General features: G+C 48.3%; 1 protein-coding gene across 1 annotated transcript in view; it reads right to left on the bottom strand.

Annotated features, from left to right (window-relative positions):
• LOC119163989 (paired box protein Pax-3-A) overlaps positions 1-25163 on the bottom strand; it is a 70299-nt gene that overhangs the window by 15734 nt on the left and 29402 nt on the right. Inside the window, exons 2-3 of the mRNA XM_075888821.1 lie at positions 4200-4372; positions 214-505 (exon numbers count right to left, since the gene is read on the bottom strand). Of these exons, the coding sequence (XP_075744936.1) occupies positions 214-505; positions 4200-4372 (465 nt within the window). The remainder of the gene's footprint in view (positions 1-213; positions 506-4199; positions 4373-25163) is intronic.

The raw sequence follows: 25163 nt of genomic DNA on the forward strand, positions 1-25163 counted from the left end.
TACTAGATACCATAAAAATCGATGACGTCATGACTTTCGGTGCCAGAGTTCGAAGGTTGCTTCGCCACCCGCCTTTTCTTTTCGCGTGCTTTCTCGCTCACGAAGAATCTTCCGGTGGAAAGCGCGGTAGTTTTGGGTTGCGAGTTAATTGTTAAACGTGTCTTTTTCCGTATAGTGTCCCTTCAGTGTCGAGCAGCGAGGGCGTGCACCCACCGGCTGTCATATCTTTGGCGGCCAGAATGCCGTCGATGGAGTGCTTGTGCTGCAGCATGGCCTTAGTGTCATCGTCCTCATCACGGGGACCCCGCAGCAGCCTGCTGATTGACGACACCGAGGGGGCACTGGCGCGCTCGCACACACCTTCCTTGATGAGTCGGTCGCGGATCTCCCACGAGAAGTAGCCGGGGTTCTCGCGCTTGTACTCCTCGATGCGCTTCTCCACCTCGGGCGTCGCCACCCGGGGCTTGCTGCCGCCGATCACGCCCGGCCGGATGCTGCCGGTCTCCTGCGAACCACAACAAGAGGGCGACACAGTGCGTGAACACCGAGAGTTAATAGTGTAAGCACGCACGGGAAGTTTCCTACACAAACGAGCAACGTTTCATGTCGATGTGCCTATTTTGGTAACATCAACCTTGACGTGATGCTGACCACAACAAATGTGTCCCCCAAACTTGACGACACGCAGAACCATGGAGACAATTTTTTTCAATGACTCAGGAGTCGGTGTGCGAATATTCGGAAATTTCAAATAACGAATTAAATAACGCTGTATTCGATTCGGAACTCGAATCAAATAGTACTCATTCGAAGGTATTTGAAATACCGAATATTTCTTAATAGTTTTCGAACGAATAATCAGCACCGGTGGGATAAACCCCAAAAGAAACAAGGACTTTGAACTAGTGAAGATTATTTTTTTTTCTTTTTAATTCCTAGAGTGACCTGCACGCAGCGCAAGCTTCAGAGAGACACCTACGCTATAGTGATTGCCGGAACGTTCTTTTTTTCCCCGAGAACTCTCGTCTTGCTTACGTTTAACTACGCTGAAATTGTCCATCCTTGTAACAAATGAAGGTGAGGACTACGACTGCACGCAGCTTGAAGACTAACAACACATACAAGTGTTGCGTTTGAGTAAACTGTTTCTGAAGATGTTGATTTCGCACTAATATTTACATGCTTTCGGTGCGTAGGCATTGTTGTGATTACATGTTGATGTGTTTCATTACATCTTTAGTTGTATCCGCAATGTCTGGTTTAAATTTTAGTTTTTGTGTCCCATTTTTACTTAAAATCAGATGGCAAAGTCTCACATTGATTACGTTAGTAAATTCTGTACTTGAACCAGTTAGAAAATCCTACGAAAGGTCTTGTCCTTGGTGTATATAAGCATACTTTGGTTTTCGTAATTGTGGGAGTTTCAGTCGATTAAAGTAACTGTATTTTTATTCAGTGTAAGTTTGTGAATATTTCTTTCAAATAAAATGTGAGGCTCCAGGACTGTTTTGAATATGGTCTACTTGATTGATTTGTGGGGTTCAACGTCCCAAAACCACCATATGATTATGAGAGATGTCATAGTGGAGGGCTCCGGAAATTTCGACCACCTGGGGTTCTCTACCGTGCATCCAAATCTGAGAATTTTCGCCTCCATCGAAAATGCAGCCGCCGCCGCCGGGATTCGATCTCGCGACCTGCGGGTCAGCAGTGGAGTGCCTTACCACAAGACATTTGATTCGGCCTCATCACTATTCGATTCGCATTGAATGCGGTTCCGAAATTCACTATTCGCACAACCCTTGTCGGTACCCATCGTTCGTATTTGCCTTCTTGTGCATTTAGATTTCTTTGCATTGTACGTTATAAGCCAAACTGATCCAAAACACCCGCTTATACTTACTGCGGGGAACCACTGCAAAAGCTGTGTGGCGGTGAAGAAATATTGCTTATGAGGAAGCAGCCGCCGGTCTGCAGATATTTATACGAACGTTTCAGCCAGCTAACTCAGCTTACCGCTTAAGGGCATTCAGTCATTGTTGCGGAAAATTCAATTGTCGACACGCCGTATGGTCAACAACAGTGGCCAAAGAGAGAGGTACAACGCTAGTTCGAGCTTCGGCTTCCTTTTCGCTCTATTCCTGACGGGCGTACTCACTCCGAGGCGGGGTTCTGACACCCCTCAACCGTTGCTCTCACCTGGCGTTAAACACCACTGACTCGGTGTCACCCGACCGCAGTCTAGACATCCTAATCGCCGGCGCCGCATAAAAGCCGCAAAGCCACCGCAGGCGCTACTCGCGTCGCACCATTGATGCCATTGTGCCACGAGCCGCATTCAGAACCCCTGCGTCGTCGGCCCGCGGCGTCCATTGCCCGAGAACCCTGCCACAGTGAAGTTGCGTGCATTACAGCGAGAGCTTTGCCGTCCCGTGCTGGTGTCGTCGCCGAAGTGCGTGAGCGCGGACGATTGCTACGCCGTTCCGTGTGATGCAGAGAGGTTTCATCGGGACTGCTATAGGCGGTATGGGCGTGCTGAGGGCGTGTGCAGTACGAGGAGAGGCCAGACAAACATGGATACTCAGTTGCGAGAAGTGGAGACGCAGACCACCACCATTGTGGAGCGTCGGTGCGTGACCCGCCTAGTCATCGGGAGTCATCGAGCTCCCTCCTCCTTCATCACCTTCCGCAACTCCCGGCTACCGCTTGTGTGTTCTACGGAGGCGTGCAAGCCAGCACGAAGCAAAACGGCGGACTGATGAGCTCCCATGCGGCCTGTGTGTGGCCGCGCTAACATGGCCATTTGGTTGGCTGCTGGACGCAACCAAGACAAGGGAGGCAAGCGTGAAAAAGAGGGGGCAGCGTTCCATCTACCGTGTAATGTCGAGGAAGCGAACCGCCTGCCGCGGACTATCGCGCCGCATTCCGCAGCAACAAGGCGGCGCTTTCTTGGCCAGGCAGCCCTGCTTCTTGTTTCGCCGTTCTGTCCCATCACTCAGCCAAGCGCCGTGTAACCACGGCAAATTAGAGTGAATTAGTTTTTTTTTTGTTCTCCTCCCTCTGCCTAGTCGCTATTTGCGAAAATGATTTTGCAGATTGCCATGAACGTGATAAAAGTAGGTTATCTCGTAAAGGAGGGTAAAAATTAATTGAATAGTCACGAATGAGACCTCAGGATAAAATAAGCCATCGAAAGGAAGGTTCGATTGTTGAAACGAATGTTATCACAATTTGGTGGAGAGTACTGCACACAGGATAGTTTTGCCATATTTCCTGAGAAGATGATGCAGTGGTTTTCACCAGATGCGCTATTTTCAGTTGTCGTATAACAAAGAACGCTGAACACTAACAACGTCGAGAAAAAACGTGGCGGCCGCGCACAGGAGATCACTGCTGAAAACATTGTTCGACGAACCTGGAAAAGTGTCGGTGTAGCTCGCTTGGTTAAACAAAGTAACAGGAAAACAACACGGGACACACAGAGCTTCGCGATGTTTCCTTTGTACCATTAGGTTACCTTTGAAACTCATGGTTCAGCTAAATAGCATATAATTTGGAAGTCAGCTCGACTAAAAACGCCCGGAAGCAGCCATTTACTACGCGCTAGCTGAATCGTCCGTTGCTGAGGGTGAAGTCGGCGCTGATTTAGTCTCATGAACTTTTATCGCGCTGCTGTTTACTACAGCACCGCATTCCTTGAACGTGGTGAATATTACGTGTCGTTAGAGCAATGATGTCATACAAATAAAAACATTAAAAGATACGTTGCCTTCTTGGCAAGGTAGGCACCATGTCACGAAGTTGTAAAAAAGCGCTGCGCTTTACTAATCACGTGATTGCTTTGTCTTTTGTCTGGCGAGCTAACTAACTATATAGTAAGGCTCGCTTGCGCGACAGTTACTATTCGAATGTCGCTCACGTGACGGGTGGTGCAGATAAAACTGTCGATTCTTTTCCCACGAACCGCGGCCTGCATGCAGCGGCAGCTAGTCGAACGAGACACTGCAGCTAACTGCACATGGTCGGAACACAATGCCGCCGCCCGATTCCGAGGGATCAGCCGGCGCGGTTTCCGAGGCTGTTGTGAGCCGAAATCGGATTATCCCGTCAGGGGCCCTGACTTTTTCCGGCCGACAGCATAGATTGTACGCGGTTTGACACCAGCGCAGAAGCAGACAGGCCCGGACGGGAGCCCTTACCTGGTAGCGGTTCAGGATCTTGGAGACGCATCCGTGCGACACCCTGAGCTGTCGTGAGATGACGCAGGGCCGGATGCCGGCGGCCGCCATCTCGACGATCTTCAGCCTGATGTGGTTGGGCAGCGGCCGGCCGTTGATGAACACGCCGCCCAGTTGGTTAACGCGACCCTGGCCTGAAAAATCAGGAACAGAGAGAAACAAACGAAAAGAGGCGCTTTAAAATTTATCAGAATGTGTACCTTCTTTCTTGAAGGGCCTAAAGGATGTCGTGTATAAAGACGTATAGCTTATATTTTGCTTATTCTATGTCTTCAAGAGCAGAGTGCTTTGGCTATTTCTTGTCACCCATTGTCATGTATAATAGAAGTTGTATAGGGAGTACCTATTTTTCTGTATGTATATTGTTTTTTTTCCACCCCTGTTATAGCCCAAATAGGGCTGACAGTATAATAAAATGAAATGAAATGAAATGAAAAAAAAAAAAACGTTTGTTTTCAAGGGTGCAAAAGACACAAAGTGTTACATAGAGATCGAACACCTTACCATAAACTTTGTAAGAGACAGAATTAGCCGGAGGCGTATACGACGTAATACCGAAAGACAGATTTTTTTTTTCCTCGGTGCGTGATTTTTTTCGCAACAGCTGATGCCAATGATACGCAAGTTTTAACGCCAGAGCGTCAAATAGCTATAGTTTATTCCAGCATCGGTGGCGACGTCGTTCGATGCGAGTGAAAAATCGTCATCTTGTGCGTGACCGAAAAACAAAGTGCAAACGAAATTCGCATATTCCGTTAAGGCGACATAGAGGGTGCATAGCAAGTTTGGAATGATTTCACGTTCATGCTACTCATCACAGGAAATGCAGCCATTTGCGACAGCTTCCCTGACACAAGCCACTTTCAAGTGGTTCAATTAGACGCACTAGAGACAGGATACCACTATGACGTTTAACTGTTGAAGTGCAAGGTTAGAATCCGCCAATTTTTTGGCCTTGTCTACTATAAGCCCCATATCTGAACTGGGTGATTCCACGAGAGATCGACACGGGTCGAAAAGATGATATTTTAGATTTGGTTGTTTACTTTATATGTTGTGCACATACCAACTAGTAGCCCGAAAGTCAACCTTGTTTTTTTATTTACTGCATAGTTTAGGGGGTGGAAATAATGAACCTAATTTGTACAAAGGTACCAATTTAGTCTCTTGTTATTTTTGAAAGTTAGCGACGATATAGAAACAAATGTTAGCTTAATAAAGACGATCTTTTTTCTGATAAATGTACGCATAATGACGAGTGCAGCAGCATTATTTGAAGCTTGTTGGCTGAAGCAAACTATTTCTGAAAAATGTCTGAACAGGTGACATTTTTAACTGTTGTTTGATTCGAGATTTTTTTCTCCTAAGCTAAATCAGCTAGTGTTTTATAACTTGGTGACGTATAACAACATAATGTCTGCAATATTTTCAGTAAATTCTGTTGCTGTGCCTTAAACACATATTTTGATAAATGGCCTCAGACTTCCAAATTCATCGACAGTAAATCTTAAGAAAAAATCAATATTTAAAAAACCACATCTGCGATTTTTCTTAAAATTTCAATCAACATTTCTCACAGATGATATAGAAAAAGAATATTAAAAACAAATTGCATTATTTTATTTGCAGCGACAATATCACGGGTGGAAGTTCCAGCTTTACTAGCATGCACTTAGGCAATAAACGGATGAGAAATCGGGCCAAAAAAAAAAAAGTTAGCTTTACCGTTAGTCTCCGTTTAAAGTTCGAAGATAGTATGTCTTCCAATTATATAGCTGTTTTTTTCTTGTTATGGTATTTTTTCTCTTTACGTAGCCGGGGTGTAAACGATGGCTTGCAGGAGGCGCGCGCGCTGATGCGATAATCGCGAAGCGGCACTAGTCACATTTTCACGGAGAATCAACTCGACGACCGTGAAAGCCAAAAGCGACCGCATTTTGCTTCTTTCGAAAGCATATTCGAAGGCGCCGCTTAAATGTTCCCATAGCTGTCCACACATTCAATTAGGTTTTACACGCTGCGGTCGCTGTTCAAGTGTTACTGAATGTCGCTTTCGAAAAGCTTTGTTTGTTACGCCATGATGGCTCACGAGTTCGCCGCGTTTGGAGTATTCATACCGATTTGAATAAGTGACTACAAAGGCGAAACTGCCAGAAGCGCGCAGCAACGTACAGGGTAAACGCACGCATATTTAAAAAACTTCTCGAGTGTTATCTATACCTCCGTATAATCGCTTGATCTGTGCAGAGTATTATTGTGAGTCTGATAATGCGATAAGAACACTCACGCCAGATGACTTGATCGTCAGTGACGTTCCATGTGCTCTTCAACACGATTACAAGATTAGGGGCTTTTAGCTTGTACGCATACTTTTTTTACGTTACCGTATTATCGGATACCGGATAGAATCTGCGCTTGCGCGGGTCTTTACGGAACGTAAACGTTTACGTTTCCCGCCGAATGGGCCTCAAAAGTTTACGTATCCTGCCATATATAGTCTTTACGTTTCCCGCCCTATTTCGCAAATCCACCTTCGTTCGTAGAAACTCGTGGTATTCGCACTGCCGGGACTGGAGCACTCGAGTTGAAATAAGCCAAAGTGCGAGTGCCAATAGCCAATACATTGTTTCAGCCGGATTACCAAATCTAGAATAGCCTAGGACAGAGACGCCGTAAGCGTGCGAACTCTCGACAAGCTGGATAGGTGGAGCACCATCTATCGGAGCAATAGTGAACCAGGTAATCATAAAATTGTTATTGCAGAAACATGTGCGTTGTACCCCTGGTGCAAAAACTTCGCAGCGGTGTTATTACAAATGAGTTACCTTTTTGATCATTTTCGCCTCAAATACATTACGCGCAAGCTAACGTGTTCACGACTGTGGTTGCAAGAAGTATCACAAGATGTCCACACCATCTTTGCAGTAGCCTTGTACTTTTCACTTTTTTTGCGCATACGAGGATACTCTACGCGATAAAAGAACGTCTGATGAATTTGCCACAACGGTGATACAATGCTATGTAATTAAATGCGGTTTATATGCAGTTAGCATCATCATTTATGGTTTGCGAAAACGTAAAGGTATACGCGTTTACGTGCGTACGTAAACTTTTACGTATGATGAGCTATAAAGTTGGAAGACATCCGTTCCGGTGAGACGGTAAACGCAGACCAGTATCTGGTAACACGTTACCGTAAAGAAGTACACGTAGAAGCTAAAACTCCCTATTAATTCCCATTTGTTACAGGTCATGCACCGCGTTAGCACTGTCTATGTTCTGTGAAAATTCGGTTTTGAACCAAGTGAACTCTAAACCATTTTCTGCACAGAAGATTCTTTGGGACCGTGGACATGTGCTTCGAGAGCGCAGAAAGCAACTAACTACCGAGCTGCTGAAGTACCTGGAATCAACAAATCTGAACGACCACCTGTAGGCTAGATGCACTCCCCCCAAGTGTGTTCGTGATTCTGTTCATCTCTCTTCTCCCTCTTCCCTAGTGCAGGGTAGCAAACCGGACGTGCGTCTGGTCAACCTTCCTGCCTTTCCTTGCATCTCTATCATGTTTGACTTCTCTATCTCTATCGGCGCATAAAGAGGGTCTCCTTCCAAATAAAGTTAGTTTATCTCTTTTTTATTGTTTTTTTATTAAATATTTTTCTAGCGTTTACGTCTTTGTTTTTAAGATTTTGGAGTAATTGAGTTGAAACGTACTCAGGAATAACAATGCAAGAATCCTATGCAAACATGGGAAAAGGTGATGCAGAACATTGCGAGGTAAAGCACGTCTTAAATTCGATAACTGCGTGCTTTCAGTGAACCGAAATTTAAAACAATTGAGATAGGTGCTATATAGTGTGCGCTCGGACAAGCGCTTTGAAACAGGCACGCACCACGCTGCTTCAAGGTGAACCACCGCGGCTAGTATGAGTTAGTTACGAACAGTTTATGGCGCAACTATTTCGGATACCCGCCTAACAGCGACATCAATAACGTCGCAAATGGTGACGGCATGAGGGAGCAGTTATATATGCCAGGGTTATATATGTACGAACACGTGGGATGCATTATCGCGGCGCAAGTTGCACATTGCGCGGTGGAAACCAAAACTCGCATGAATCATTATTACGAGATACCCCGCATATAAGCCGCAGGAGCGAACTTTTTTCAATTTGTTTTTTTTTCTTAGTACTCTCTCGCTGTCGCTACATTTGGATCGTCCTCCTCCGAAACATAACCTCCTCGCATACAAGACGAGCGGCTGGACTCCTGGTGTGAGACGAACGGTTTTTCTTACGGCAGCGTTACTTGTGTTTCTCGCCTCTCCTCTTGAACCTTGAACCCCAAGCATACGCCAGGTGGCTTCACCTCTCGAATTCTGAAAAAACAAGACACTGCATCCAACTGACCTTGGGGAGGAACCGAAAGCAACCTGCGGAGACCCTTCTGCATCGGCCGAATACGTCAGAAAGCCAGCTTCGTTTATCGACAGAAAGGAGTCAAAAACAATTGACTAAGGCTAAACCGCGAACATCGTGAAGAAGTGGACGCCGAAACAAGAACGTTAATTGTGGTCTTTCTCAGTTTCTCGACAGCGCGTTGAACTTATGAGCCCTAACTGTAGTTCGCCAGCTCGTACCGAGCTTAGAAATGCGAGTTCCGTCCGCGCAGCACAATGCACATCGTGCGTTGAAGCGTAACCTCGCAATCCCATTCGCCCCGATTGCTCTTCAAAACGAGCAACGCGTACGGAGAAAGAGCGCTCTTGGAACGGCAAATAGCGACAGGCGATTTTGCCGCAAGTGTAAACAAGGCGTCTACACTCCAGGCGTAGCCGCGACGGCGCCGAGGGGACAGCGCGGGCCGGAGTCGCGCGCGCCACTCGGTATCTACTCCGCACTGCGCCGGCTCTGAGTCATGCCGCGGCGGGGCGATAAATGGTCGTCGCCTTCGTCGTCCCCCGGGGCAGCAGCGGAGGAATTAAGCGCCGCGCTGCCCGTGGGCCAGTCGTCATTAGAGAGCGGCGCCGGATCAAGGTGCGAGCGGCGAACATCAAAGGCGGCCGCCCGCGCTCGGCCGGGGAGGGGGCCCGAAGACGCCCCCCCCCCCCCCCCCCTCCCTCCATCTCGCGCGCGACGGGGGCAACGCGTGAATGACGAAACAAGAATGCGGACGACCCGGCGGAGCGCGCCGGCAGACCCCGCACGTTACGTCACGCCGCGGGGGCTTTTAATGTCGCCGCTGTGCTGTTGGGCATCCCGTGGCAAGGAGAGAGTCCTCCACGCTGATCGCCTCCAAGTTCACCGGGCAAGTGTCACACACCACCGGTCTTCCCTTTCCGAAAAAAAAAAAAAAATGACGCCACGAAGTTAACCCCCTCCGGTGGAAAGCAACAGCAGGTCATGTCCGTCGGGTGGAAGTCGGCGAAAGCAGGAACAGTCTGCATAGGGATTCGATTAGAGAGGAAAGACTCAGAGAGCGCACCCGCGATGGCAAAGTGCCGGCCCCTGAAAATTCGCTCCGTGCGCCTTAACCACGGTGGCCTTAACACACCTTCCCGATACCACCTGCCATGGCGTGTAGTGAAAACTCGCTACTAATGAAATTACGGGGAGGGTGGCAGGCTGGCTGTATGGAGATGTTTTCACCTTGCGGGGTAAAGTGATTCGCCTCCGCGGCATAGCACAACCACCGAGAGTCGGCGAACGTTGCACGAACGTGGCACTACGCCCGTAATTGCCCCTCGTTTATATTCTGTTTACATTTGCGCGGTAATGGACCGTGTAGTCATTTCATTGGCGTTTCAATCACTGCAGCGCCGGCGAAAACGGCCCACTATCTAGATGCTGCGAAGGATGCCCGCGGACACTAGCAGAGGAATACTTGCAAAAATCGGGACGGACATAGATCGATCTTCTTTTCAATGTTCTGTTCGACGCTGTCTTCCTCTGCGAAGTGAAACGCGCGAGAAAAAAAAGAAAAAAGAGGGGGGGGGGGTTCTAATTAGGTTAACGTCGCTTGCGACGCTACGGCGGAGTAGTGCATTTAGTAGTTTTCACCAGTGTTTGTGAGAGACACCGTTCTTCAACAGCGCAAGTTTCGTTCTGCCCACCAAGAAACATTTTTAGAACATTTAGCGATATAAATGCACAGAAGTTGTCACATTTCGCCCACGTCGAAACTAACTCCAGCTGACCACTGAAACCTTCAACGTCGTGCTCTGCCGCGTAGAATGACACAGCGCTGTAGGAAGGCGACGGCCACGCTCTCTGTGGCAGAATCGGGAATGGACGCTGAACTGCGCAACGAACCTCACTCGGTGTTGTTTCCACCTACGCCAAAATGTCCTGCCCCGTCCATGCATGCAAAGAGTGGTCCAAGAGGTAGAGTGTGATGGCAGCGAAAGGACCGGTGGGAGAGAGAGACGGAGGAGGTCTCCTTCGGCGCCCATTCTTCTCGGCGCCGGGCGATGATTTGACGGCGGCCGATTGTGCTGCGCCGCCGCCAGACGACGTCAAAGGAAGAAGCACCGTCCGTGCGTCAGAATTGGCCCGGGCGCCTAGATGGCGGATTGCGAGCCCGCCTGATGCATGCACTTTGCCCGGCGCCCGGGCGTGGAAGGTCGTGCTTCCAGCATCCGTGGCAAGCCGAATACAAAGTTTGCATAACCGCAGTGCATCACCATACGCAAGAAAACTTTGCTGAAGAGAAAAACAAAAAATTACGTAACTGACCCCCCCCCCCCCCCAACACCCCCTCAGAACTGTTTTCTTCGTTTTGCTGTTCATTCATATTTCGCAAACTCACGCCCTCATACATTCCGATTTCAACGTCGTACAGGACGTTGTATTGCGTTGCAAGAAATTGACATCAGCCGAACTTTCAGCAGCGCGTGTATAGTGGAGAAAGTTTTTGTCGCAAAAGACACGAAACGGTGACTGCGTACGCGTCTTAGCGTTTTTTTTTTTTTTTCGTCTCGCGCAAGAAGCCAGCTCCTCGCCCTCGAGTATCTGAAATGTGGCGTTACGAGATGCAACGAAGTAACCACACTTCTGTGAAATACAATGACTACGAGATTACCGAAATAAATGTTCTCTCGACGTCGCATCGAAGATCGACACATGCAAATGGAAAAATGTGATGTTTTCTGCAGAGGACTCGTCTCAGTTGCGTGCGTCATATAAGACAAGCAACCGGAAGACTAGACTGCTTCAGGGTGTTACAGTCACGATGCTTTTATTGTGAGTTATATACGTAGGATGAAATAAATCTATAAATTGCTAGCGATAAAAACGCCGCCTATTTTACGAAATGCGGAGAACAAGACCTCGCGACAAAATTAGGAGATAAGACTGGTGTCTGCCAACTGCAAGCCATTGTAGAACATTGATTTGCTGTAACTTGATAAAAAAATAGACATGAGAAATTACGGAGCCTTACGCCTACCATAAATATGGGGGCAGGTATAGCGGGCGTACACCTAGTAGTGTTTTCTTTTTCATTGCGCAAAGCTCCCTCCGACAGTCATGCGATAATATCCCGGCAACCAACCACGAAACGTGGCAATCTTAAATGACGAGTGACCTCGAAAACAAGACCGAACGTCAGAAACGGCTCACAAGCCCACGACCGATCGAGGGAGGATCGGTTATTGGAAAGCGGCGCACACAAATACGCAAGTGACGAACCTTTGTGACGAACCGCACAATTGCCGGTACAGGGTTTTTAGTCGCCACCGAAATCTGAAAATCAACAGAAGCTTCGCCTGAACAAAAAGACTGATACAGAAGTGTTCGATATTAGCGAAGCTCTAGTCTCCTCCTGCGGCTGTACTCAAAACGACGAACGTGATCGCGAACGCGTCAGTCACGTGATATGCGACGTGTTTCGGATCTCTACGCAACCAGCATTCACGCAAAAGGGGAGAATTCACGCTACAAAGCGAGGATTTCGGCGTTGCTGCCCGGGTATACCAGCTGCGATTTGGGCCTCAGTTGTTTCACGAATCGCTCCGCACGGACCGAAGCGGAAACATACGCAAGCCACGCGCTGAAGCGATGGAACGCGTACGTGTGATCAGGCCATGGTCAGAACGACCAATCACATAATGCTAGAAGTAAACCACCACTTAAATTTTTTTCGTAACTTTTCGAACTGCAGCGCCGACGATGTCGTACACGGAACCAAGAGTGGTAGGTGAGCGCTATGGCGATTATGCGTCGGGGAAAGGGGGGGAGTGATTCCTAAATGAGAGAAAAGAAGATAAAAGTGAGCCCCGTAACTGTTTGCATCTAAGTGTGACACCTGAACAGCGGTTCACGAAGGAAGGGGATAAGGAGGGATTAAAAAGGATGGAGTGAGATGTAAAGATAAGACAGAGAAAGATGGGGACACGGTAGAAGGAGTCCGAGGACGGGGTACCACTCGGCGAGAGCTTCACGACGTCAGGAGACGGTGGAAGGCGAGCCGGTCGGCCAGAGCTGCGCTGTCGTCGGAGATCGCGAGGGCACAACCATTCGGCACGAAATTAGCGAGCGAGTCCCGTGCGTCGGTAAACTATAGTGGGGCCCTATCAATGAAGCCTGTAATTCGGCAGTTTGCGTTCACGCGCTGCGGTACACTTCGCACGCATCCATTGGCTTTTTACACGGCTCTCCGGTTCTGCTGGTTGACGCAGTGCCGCTTTCCCACGCCGACTCCTTTGTTGCTTTGTAGTAAGCGTGGAATAAAGCAGCGATATATTGAAAGACGAGCTATAGTCGGTACATAATATTTTTGCTAGCGCATACTGACGTACAGAGGGCTGGCGTCGTTCCCTCTCTATATCCGTGTGACAGCCTGCGCTAAGAAAAAAGCTAAAGCAGCGATGTCTGACAGCATACAGGCAGTAGACAGTTATAGTATACCGGGCTTGCCGCGATACCGGGCGTACCGTGATAGCGGGATCGAAGTGCGCATGGGCAGATACGTTCGTTACCCGTACCACTTATCGTACCCGCGCTATTTTTCAGATTTAACGTAACCATGTTACCGTAGGTGTACGTAGTGTACGTAAAACATGGCGGCACCCTCGGACGCCCGCTTCGGAGTGATTTTGGCGTAGTTGTTGAAAACTTGACTTTGTTCGCAGCTAACGACTGGTTAAAGTGGTTTCGCTTGCCTTCAGTTAGCTTCGACGACCGAGTATTACGGAAAAGTTGGCGTAGTTTTCGAGATAGCTTCCCATTTAGAACGAGTCTAGGCCTAACTACAAGATTGATGCAAACAAATTGGCAACATAAATGTTCCCGCGTTTGGTGCGTGGTTCATATTTATTTACTTTCATTATTACTAAAATAAACATGTAACAATGCTTCACGAGGTGGCATAGGCCACCATTCTCGTTTCCTTTCCTTTTGACTGCTCTTTAACTTATTGACCTTCTGATAGGTGGCACCACCGTCCCAAACGGGGCACGTAAACCACGTAAACGCTATCTCGCTAAAATATAAAATGCTGCCCGCTACGAATGTTTGCTGCACGGTAACGCCATCCTTTTAGCCTCAGCTATCACACTAACGGTAAACTATAACTGTATAGTAACACAGATAGCTTACGCGTGACGTCTTGGATGCAACTTTTGAATGTTCTGGCACTCCATGACGCCGGCTTTGATGAAAGACAAGTTGAGGTTAAACTGCTGATCCAGTGTTTAAACTCTTCTGTGCGTGAATAACGAAAGAACCGACATTTAACTATTCGATAACAATAGTGAAACATCGCAAACGTCACACGGTGGTTTCAGTGATGCCAGCGCGAGCCACCTATAGCAATGCTTGTCCACCAGACAGCACGACGTACTGTTTTTTCGCGACTTTCGAGCGCAGTTTAAATGTCAAAAAAAAAGCATTCGAATGGTGAAAAAAATATATGATTCTGTCGCCATGAGTCACGTTTACTTTTTGATTCCCGCTATATACTGGCCGCTTGTCAGACAGTCCCTCGTAAAATAAAGTTGGTGGTATCGCTTTTCTTTGGTCATTAATAATAACAACCGTGTTAGCTGAGGCGCAACTATCACACATGAACGTTCACGTTTTCCTCGCCGATTCGAGTTTGGGCACACCCCACCATTCCGCGCGCGTGCCCCAGACGTTCTGCGCGCCCTTCATCATTGCAGGCGCTACGCGGGTGGTCAAGAGAATTGTTCTGGCGCCAGTTCTCGCGTGCCTCGACGAAGGTCGCGGAGCCACAGACCGAAGCGAGAACGAATAGCCGAGTTTGTATTCTCGGAGAGCGTTTTCCTATGACGTTGAATGAGACTTCTCATGGCATAATTTTGCCTAGCGAGTTACCAAACGAGTATCAATCCGCCATTACCCAAGTGGAATTAACGAGACTGTGCAGATGTAAGAGATACTATTAAAGCGGTACGGACACGAATTGTTTTTTTTTTCATGCATCGAATGTACGACCACACCCTTAAGAGTCTATAAAGCATACTGGTAAGCGTGGGCCCACCCTAGCAAATAAAATTCATCGTCATCATCAGCCTGATTATGCCCACTGCATGGCAAAGGCCTCTCCCATGATCCACCGATCAACCCCGTCTTGCGCCTTTTATTCGCATCGACCAACCTAACTTTCTGTCTCCCCCTCGTGTGTTTGCCTTATCTGGGAATCCAGTCAGTCACCCTTAATGACCAGCGGTTATCCTGCCTAATGCGCTAAGTGCCCGGCCCATGCACATTCCTTTCAAAGGCCAGTTTCGGTTCCTACTATACCCTGACGTCACAACACGTGCTCGAGCATGATAAAGTCAGCTTTCCGAGGCCCTTCTGCGCCGTGACTCCATCGTTAACGCACAAGAGGCAACTTTGAATATTTTTGTAATAGACATTATCGCAACTCGCCATATACTGGTGCGCGAAGTCACCAGAATGGACACTGTACCATGACGTCATGATAGTGCCGCTGTCAGTAGGTGCATCATACGAATATCAACTTTAGTGTAAAAGAAAATGCATGGTTTCTCGCCTCGTCACAGAAATCAGGATAACACAAAAGCGAGACGTGTCTTCGCAAGAGTTTGGTTGATTGTTTATTGCACATCGATGTATGAGAGCTTGTACAGCATCTATTGTTTGGCAGCTCTACAGCACCATAGGACGTGGATGTAATGTACCAACAGTTGACACCTATACTGACCCATCATCCAGACGACTAACGCAAGAGATAGTGTTCTAACTTTTGTGGTAGCTGAAGTAATTGAATGTATACCCATGGACGCGGCATATGCCGAATCACACTCAAACGTGCAATGTCGGCTGTGGGCGGAGCACTTAACATCTGTTGTCGCGTACGAAAAGGTTGTGGGTTCAACTCCCAAGCCATCGAACTCCTCGAAATTTTTTCATTGTAGCCTTTCATTGCTATCTAGATTTTACTTGTGCATTTTCATCTATGCTAGCTAAGTCTTGGCGCACCGCAGCATGATACACCTTCGTGTCAATAAAATATCAGTATTTACGAAGCTTGCCACTGGCTCACAGCCATCTCTGCGTACAGGCAGGGAACAAGTGTGGCAGAGTAAACTCAGATTCGGTATCAGTACCATAGGGATTCCTAATAGTTTGGACGTGTGCTTCGACAGCGCCGCAAGCAACTAAAGCGCTACTGCAGTATACCTGAACTCAACAAATCTGAGTGGCGGCCCGTAGACTGCATGTGCTCCCCCAAGTGTGCTCATGATTATGCGTATCTTTCTTCCCTCTCCTACACCTTTTCACCCTTTATCCCTCTTCCCCAGTGCAGGGTGGCAAACCGGTCGTGCGTCTGGTTAACCTCCCTGCCTTTCCTTAAATCTTTCTCTCTCTAGAAAAGTACACAACGTTATGTTCCAGTAGATACCTAGTCATTGCGGTATCTCCGGCAACGACCTCGCCGATGAAGCAGCCAGAAATTTACACGGACAAACAAACCCAATTTCCATACCTTTATCAAGGACTTAAGTAAGCTCCAGAAGTGGCAGTCATCAGTGCTCATCGCAGTTCGCACATCATCGACTGTATTCTCTCGACCCATCTCTATATGACTGCGGCAACCTGGTCTTTCCAGGGAGGAAGGTGTACAGTGTTGTGGCGTCTGGGCGCAGCCTTCACCAATGCCTACTCATTTAAGACTTGGACGGCCGACAGCGCGGAGTGCGGCGACGGCGCCGTCGATGTTACTGGCCGGCAAACACAAACGAGAGCCTTCACCTCCAGAGCGTTCTAAATCAAGTGGACAAAAGTGATTTTACTGTCGAGAAAATATTGGGACCATGACGTTGCCCATCCCAATTTTGAGAGACAACAAAAGCGCTGTTGCGTTTCCTCAAAGACACTGGCCTGTTTCATCGTTTGTGATGTGAAACGTGAGGTATACGCGTCGGCCCACGTCAGTGACTTTTTTCTCCTCTTCTATAGCTTTTCTTCTCCATCTCTTCGCCAGTGCAGGGTAGCCTACCGGGGCTCAGCCCTGGTTAACCTCCCCGCCTACCTGCTTACTCTTTCCCTCTCTCTTACTAAAGTGAAATCTGGCACTATTGCATGAGCTGCAACACGTGGCGCTACAGCCAGTGTTGAAATGATGAGCAGTACACAGATTCGTCTATGCTTCGTTTTTTTCGGCCCCGTCCGACTCCGTGTCGACTGCAGCCGCTTTGTCGCAAGACGGATGTTCAGCAATTGCAATTCACCTTGTAAATGCGAAGCTTCTCATAGCGATCTTTGGCGACTTCAAGCGTATCTATCTCTATCTAGCCCCCTACAACTTTTAGATCTCCTGGCCGTTTCGATAACGGCATCGATACCAAACTTGATATGACATAACATGACTGCATCAAGAACATATGTGACTAGTCATAACATGAAAATCATGACGTGTATGTCACGAATGTCATGATTTACATTTCATGGTCCTGCAGGTCTTGCGGTGGTTTCGTTCACGTGGCATGTTGCAAAACTGGTATGGTATGGCATGATTGCATGGCGAACACAAGCGAGAGACCCTAACATAAAAATAATGACATGCGCGTCATGTAACAACATGACTACAAGCCACGCTCATGATGCGGTCGCGGCCGTTTCGCTAGTGTCACATGTACCAAACTTGGTATTACGTGACGTCCATGGATAACGAAGGTACGTGACTGGTGCAAACATGATAATCATCACATGCGTGTCATGTGAGAACATGACTACATGCCACAGTCACGGCGTCAATACATTTCGACGTGACGTGGTGCGCGTGCTCGCCGGAGTTGATTTTGTCGCGTCCCGCCGACGTTGCCACGCCAGGCACCGGTCCTGACATATATACTCGCAGTTGCGCGCCGTGCACGCTGCGTTGCTTTGACGCATGCGCGTTTCAGCACGTCCGGCGTCCTTCCGTCACGAAAAGAGGGAGACGCAGTGTTGTCTGGGTAGCGCATCGGCGCGAATTTCGCGCCGGTTGCCGTCGGGCTGCGCCGACGTACGCTGGTTGCGCCGGTTGCACCTGGCGTCAGACTATATATAGTCTGACGTCAGGCGTTACGTTAGCAAAACGCGAGCACTCTATAGATCTATAGAGTGCTCGCATTTTGCTAATGTAGCGTCGCTGTGCCCAGCGTGCGCGTGCGCTACATTGGAATATATAATTTGACTCTTCATGATATTGTTCGCGGCCGTTTTGCTAGCTCCACATATACCAAATATGGTGTTACGTGACGCCAATGGATGACAAAATATATGACTGGTGCAAACATTATAATCCTGACACGCGTGTCATGTAAGAACATTAAAATATACCACGCTAATGGAGTGCTCATGGCTGTTTCACTAGCTCCACATATACCAAATTTAGTATTACGTGACGCTAATAGATGCCGAAAGTAAACGACACATACAAACATGATAATCATGACACGGAAGTCATGTACGGCATCATTTACTTTCACCTCGTAACGTTGTGCTAATTTTAAAGTGACATATCAACCTTTCTTATCCGTGCTTCGCATATCATCGAGTCCCACTGTACGTGGGATCTGCCGATTTTTTTTCATGCTCAATGACTTAATTAAGCTCTCGAAGTTCACCATGAGCAACTCTTTTATGCGAAACAAAGGACAAAAACATAGCAATAAACAAAGAAGCGTGATTCGAAACCCGCAAGCACGAAGGCTATATAGGCAAATCCATGTACTGTACCCATCATTCCTATGGTGGCTGAATTGTCGCAGCACCCGAGCTCCCTCTGGTAAATATTTCCTTACATAAGAAACAATACATGGAGAGTGTAAGTGTGGATACACAGAGAGAGAAAATATGGAAGGCCGGGAGGTTAACCAGACATTGGCATCCGGTTTGCAACCCAGCAATGGGGTTGGGGAAATGGGGGCAAGAAATAAGGGGTAGATAGAGAGAAAAAAAAAAAAAAACGCACGTGCACTCATGAGAAAACGAAAACACACACAGGAAGGGTGTTCTGCCTGCAACCGTTCAGAAAGGCCGGTCGATCGCAAAAAGTGGAGTATATAGCGCTTTCAGGGCCTGCTGTGAAGTTGCATCTTGTCGATATTGTAAAATTCTTTCCTCCGACAGAGGTTGATTATATAATTTGCCGAGTTCCTTGCGAAGGCATAGTCGTTGTTTAATATACTCTAGGCAGTCACAAAGAATATGTTGGATGGTTTTTTCTTTGACACAGTGGCCACAGGCTGCGGTGTCGGCCATCGCAATGCGGAAAGCGTAGGTATTGGTAAACGCGACGCCCAACCACAGCCTACATAAAAGGGTCTGGTCTGCTCGGCAAAGTCTCGACGGGACCTGAAGAACGCATGGTCAAGCGAGTACAGTCGGGCATGCTTGAAGTGCGGCTGATTCCATTGCGACGTGGTTTGCTGGCGCGCAAGCCAGCGGAGTTTTCTTGCAGCATCTTTCCTAGAAAGTGGTAGTATAGCAGTTCATAGTCTTCTGTGTGGGCTGAGCGGAAAGCTTGATCGGCCCGTCCATTGCCGATGATTCCGCAGTGACTGGGTAACCACTGAAATGTAATTAAATGCCCTTTCTCAGTCAGGTGGTGTAAACCTCTGCTATCTTTAGTACGAGCTACTCGGGCGGTCCACGGCGTAAGGCTGGTAGTAGAGACTGCAATGCCGCGTTCGAGTCGCAGAAAATAGTCCATTTGCGTGTAGCTTCATGAATGACAAATTTTAACGCGGTACGAAGGGCTGCCAATTCTGCTGCCATTGATGTTGTTGCGTGGGATGTCTTGAATTTAATCGCCGTGACCAATCTTGCATGGTATCACGACTGCTCCGGTTGAGCTGTTCGGCCGAACCGATCCGTCAGTGTATACATGTATGGAGTCTTGGTAGTTTCCATACAAGAGAAGTAGTGTGAGCTGAGCTGCTTAAGAGCCGGTGACGAAAAATCGGTTTTTCTGGATGCCAGGTATGATAATTGTTGCTATAATTGGTTGAGCGAGGTACCATGGCGGAGTCACAGGTCTAGCGGCAGGAGGGAACGAAGTTGGGATCGACTCGCCATGGGCGATCACTGTTTTGCAGTAAGATGTGCTGGTGGAAAGGCTATGTGATGGCGAGGAGTTCGAGGAAATCCATGGATATATGTCGTATGTGTGTCCTCAGCAGTTCCACATTAATGTGCATCAACAGCGGAAACGATCCCCATCACAGGGGATCACCTCATCAAGACCCACATTAATGTGGAAGTGCTGGTGGTAGTGGGTAGGCACTGCGCCGTGCTCCCGACCGGGTTGCAGAAATTGGGTGCCTTTTCTCATCTTCTAACCACTACCACCAGCACTTCCACATTAATGTGGGTCTTGATGAGGTGGTCCCCTGTGATGGCGATAGTTGCCGCTGTTGATGCACTTTGGGGCAAGCCTATCTGGAGTACTTGAGCCTGGACACTTTGAAACATTCGTATACTTGTTTTACTTGCGTTGGTTAACGCAGGTAGGCTGTGCCGAATGAATCCAAGGAAAAGAACCCTGTATATTCGCAACATAGCGGCTGTGGACATTCCTCAGTTCTTTCCAGCGAAGAACTTGAACAAATGGCAGATGCCTGTCAGCCGCCTTTTCATGTACGATACATGTGGGCTCCATGAGAGATCTCTGTCAATTATAACACCTAGGAGCTTGTACGATTGGAGGTAAAGTATCCTTTCGCTGTTTGTGTCGATATATCTATGCGATCGGCCAATCGCATAAAACATTCATTTTGAGCGGGCATGCACTGAGAAATGGAAACGCGTGAATAACGACGGGTGCTAAGAACGAACGGAAGTCACAGAACAACACTCTCTTAGATACAGTTAGTGCCCTATGCGTTTTGGAGTTTTGAAGGTGTTCAATCAACTTACAGACGTTGCGCATACATGAGTATACAGATATATATATATATATATATATATATATATATATATATATATATATATATATATATATATATATATATATATATATATATATATATATATATATATATATATATATATATGCTGACGATCGAGAGTGCATTGCTTGCTTCTCATCGAGCGCAAAGGTCGTGTTTGCATGCGAGTAACGGAAGGCTCGCTACTATACACGTATAAAATTGTCATGCGAATGCAAGCACGACTAGCCACAAGCGTTGCCGATTGTTTCGAATGCCAAACTTGCCTTGCCAGGGCCGCTGGATGTGTATCCGTGCACATTTTTTTGCGTGCTGCACAGGATCTTGCAGCCATAAACTTACCTTGCAGTTAATTTTATTAACCCCGAAGAGTATTTGAATAGATCTTGTCTAGTCACACTCGCGGACGGGCGCACGTCATGGCGCCTTTTGAGCGGTCGACGAGACGCGGTTATCGAATCAGCTGGTCTGCAGGAGTTGCTCTCGCACGCAGCTGCATACGGCAGCAAATTCTCTTGACCCAGAATAGTTCCATGCCACTTTTGTTTAACTATACGGAACGCCACTCCTACAGAGTGAGGAACTGTTTCGTCAGACGATTGGAGAGGTTACGGTGTACACCGTGTTGGGAGCAGCCCAATAACGCGCCTTGACTGTCCCACCACCGACATGCATGATTCACGATCACTAGCAGAAACGGGTTATTACACAGCAGGCCATTCCTGTAGATCGGTGTGTTTCTATTAGTGCTCTCGATCGATAGCGTCCATCGATCTAAGCAATTATTGTTGCTGCGTATTTATATTATACAGCAGCCAGCACGTTTTACAGCCACGGAAGGTGATCGAATCGAAAATGTTAGGACGCACCGGTCACTGTGTGTACGTGTAGCCACAATTGCTGGTGCTTCTCAAAATTCAATTTTGACTTTTATTAAATTAGTGCCCCGTTAAGCCTTCAGTCGGCTTCATCCGCTCTATAAATACCTGTATGAGCCAGCCATGCACTGTGGTATTGGCACGACATGACTTACCTTTTGAGCATCAACCAAACACTATTCTCGATCACTTGCGTGTCCTGTATCCGAACGTTGCAATTCGCCAAGCGCGGTTGTTTCACTTAGTATACGGTCGGGATGGCATGTATTTACGGGTGTGGCTCAGAAGAGTTCTCATCGTACCCAATAGGTTAAAAAGCGTGCCCTTTAAATGATTTCTATATGGGCTCTGCCCTTTCACTATAACCTGCACAGTAAAGTGGTTCATAGCACTTCCTCCATTCCTTGGACATCAGTGCAAGCACTCAGAGGTACTGTGGGCACTTTGTTCTACTTTGGGCAACACCAGTTTGGGAGCACACACATTGTTTTTACTTTGTTGTATCCACACAGGTTGGGATCGAATGCAGTTGCCGAATCTAGTCGGTTAGCTCTACAGCATGCACAGGCATTTGCTTGCGGTCGAAGCCAAGTTACGAACTCTTTACGTACAAAGCTAGATGTACAGATATCATGGAGGTAGCGTTTACTGATTGCACCTTTCCAGGAACTGCGCGACTAGAATACGTTTCGGAGATTCCCCAGAACAACATATAATGCGGCGACGCTTTCTCGAACTTGCACGTGCATGTTAAGAGAAAACAAGAAAAACTTGCGCACACCCATCGACTCGTTGGGCCTCTCCCTGCGCAGCCGGTAGCGCACACGCTAGTCTGGCGGTCTTGAAGCCTTCCGCACGGCCCAAGGGTCGCTTACTTCTTGTGCGGCGTGTTTCCCATGGGGCGGCGGCGCAGCATTCGAGACCTGCGCGTGTGCGTACGTCCTTCGGTGCCCGATCAAATGATAGGCTGCCCAGAGCTCGCGTGATTAACCGGGCGCGCGAAAACCGCGTTCAACTGGGGGCCGACAGAAGAGCTCCTGGTCCGCGTCTCTTCCGGCCCCACGGGGCACAAAACTTTAATGAGCCTCCCGACAGGCCACGCTGGAGGCACACAGCCTGTCGAGTATAAATTTGGCCATCTCGCAAAAAGCTCGGGGGAGGGCAGTGGCGGCAGGTTGCGCACAGTTGTAATCGGCGTTGTTGTCCCACACCTGCTGCCACGAGCAACGATTTGGTCGGCTCGTAATGTTCGCCAAAAAGAGCGGCCGAATGAGAGAAGGGGCGCGCCCCTTTCGGCCGCACCTGGCGGCGTGCGCTACCGTGCGCGCCGCCGCCAATTGCTGTGCGAAGACTCCGCTTCACGCGCCCTATCGTGGACCCCCATTATCGCCTCGGAGGCTGCAATCTTTTTTCACGCGCAGCTCCCATTCACGAAGGTCTCCGTGTGAACACAGGTGCGCGACGTGCGCCGCTTAGATCGAGCCGTGTACTTCCATCGGGTTCGATTGGCGAAGGCCCTCGGGTCGCCGCCCTGACGCTGCTTCGGGCGATCGGTCGAGAAGAGCGGTGTCATGTTTTGCCTAAACTGAGGTCGGAATCGGAGCAGTAAGGACCACGGAGCGGCTCCGTGGGAGCGGGGCGTTGTGCCTTCCTCAACGGACATGGCCGTCGTCCAGAGAAGGACTGAGTGGGCTAATCTAGCGTTGTTGAAAGGGCGGTGCGTACGGATCGACTTTGGGAGCCTGCATTCGGTATATACTTCTTCATAGCATAGCGAACTGAAACAAAGCAAGGTAGAAAGCGAGAAACGCAGAGGTCTTAGGCCGTCTGTTTCTCGCTCACTTCATCGTTTTATCCGGTGCACGTACTAACCGTCCCGAATAAGCGGTTTAAATCAGTATGAAAGTGTAAAAAAAATGTGCTTTTGTTTGTCTTTCGCCAATTCAGCGCTGTAGCCGACTGATGAAAACAAAGCAAGAGGAAAAATATAAGGACAGGTAAGCAAAGGCAACGGTTGCCTTGCTAGTTTACTGTTCAGACCCACACGATTCGACCACATTCGGCGATACATTTTTTTCGTTAGTGGTGCGATGAAGCGATGAAATGCCGTCCACATCATTTGTGGGTTCTGAATGGGCGGACAAAGTTACTATACAGGGAGGCCACGTGCGACAGAACCTGCTTCCGCCTCTGTAGATGACACTATAGCTAGGCCCGTCATTGCTATGGCTGCAAAGAGTTTCAAGGCCGTCGTCAACACTCGGGAGGCCAGCAATATCTGAGTGTGGGTTCGGTCAGCGCCATTCGACAAGCGGTACGTGTTCGCCAAGGAAGCTTCGTGGGTTCAGATCAGCGAAGGAAGCAGACGTCCGCGTGTAGTGCGTTCACTGCAGCCTGGTCAATCGGCGTCCGAAAGTGCCCAAGAACCACCTCCAAAATCTTAGCCGACATTTGTGCGTTATTAAGGGCTTACTGATAGACAATTTACTCGGCCACAGAAAACAGTTTTCATATTAAGCGACACGAGAAACATGAAATGTATACGGCGTAAACTTTTCGCACGCTACATCTGAAAGCCTGCGAGTATTGGCGTGACGGATACTCGCATCATGCATGAAAAGCAGTTTGGGGACGTAGTCGGGAAGCGTGCAGTATATAGAATTGCCATGCAAAACAAAAGACAAGGACGATAACCAGAACCTCTTGCATGACCACAGCTGAAGCTGAAGTGAAAGAAAAAAAAAGAAGGAAAGATGCTAGTGAAACCAGCATCTTTCCTCATTATGAGAGTATGAAGAGGAACTTTCCGAACATTTAAGCTTCAATTAGCTCAGACAATATGCGCAAGCTTAACGGAATCAAGCGCCCCATAACGCTTCTTGTTGTTCATTTTGAAAAATAGTATATAATTATTACTGGTAGTACAGCAGCCGTCGCATAAGTGCGATATGCATAGAAACATGTCTCCACGTTGCATAGAGCACGCAGATCTTATGGACGTCGGCAGGTAGGTGCAGACTTGCCTTTTACAACCAAGCAACCAAGCTACTCCAGCGTTGGGGGGGGGGGGTGCAAGCACACGACACAACACGAACGGGACACCCCTCTTCCCCAAGACAATATCCTACCGACGCCCACGCGCAGACTGTTTGCGATGCTGCCTTTTGTTCCAAGAATGTACAGAAGAGAGCGCCCCTTCTTTGTGGATGAGTTATAAGGGCGTTTGCTAGGGCGAGTTTGTAGCTATTCGTTGTTACCCTAATTATTGCGCACTGCTTGAAAGACGAACACTTGAGATGGAGGACTAGACGCTGCGGATGAGGTGCGTTTTGCATCTTGGTTCGCCTCCTCTCTCACCGCTTTACCCTGTTCCCCTTCGCACGAACGTGACGCAACGCCCATTCGGCGTACCCATAGAACGCAGCCAACGCGAAGCAATACGTGCGCACAGCGCTGCCTCTGTCCGCGGCGTCCTTCGGCCACGTCCAGCCGCAATCGACGTCTCGTCGGCACGCAAAAGCGGCAATCGCGTTTTCCCGCTGGCACGTGACATTGAACGTCGCTGACCACACACGCGGCACAGGCTGCGCGGGGCAGCATGCGAGGCGACAAAGGGACAAAGGC

The sequence above is a fragment of the Rhipicephalus microplus genome, chromosome 3 (assembly GCF_043290135.1).
Source record: "Rhipicephalus microplus isolate Deutch F79 chromosome 3, USDA_Rmic, whole genome shotgun sequence".
NCBI lineage: Eukaryota > Metazoa > Arthropoda > Arachnida > Ixodida > Ixodidae > Rhipicephalus > Rhipicephalus microplus.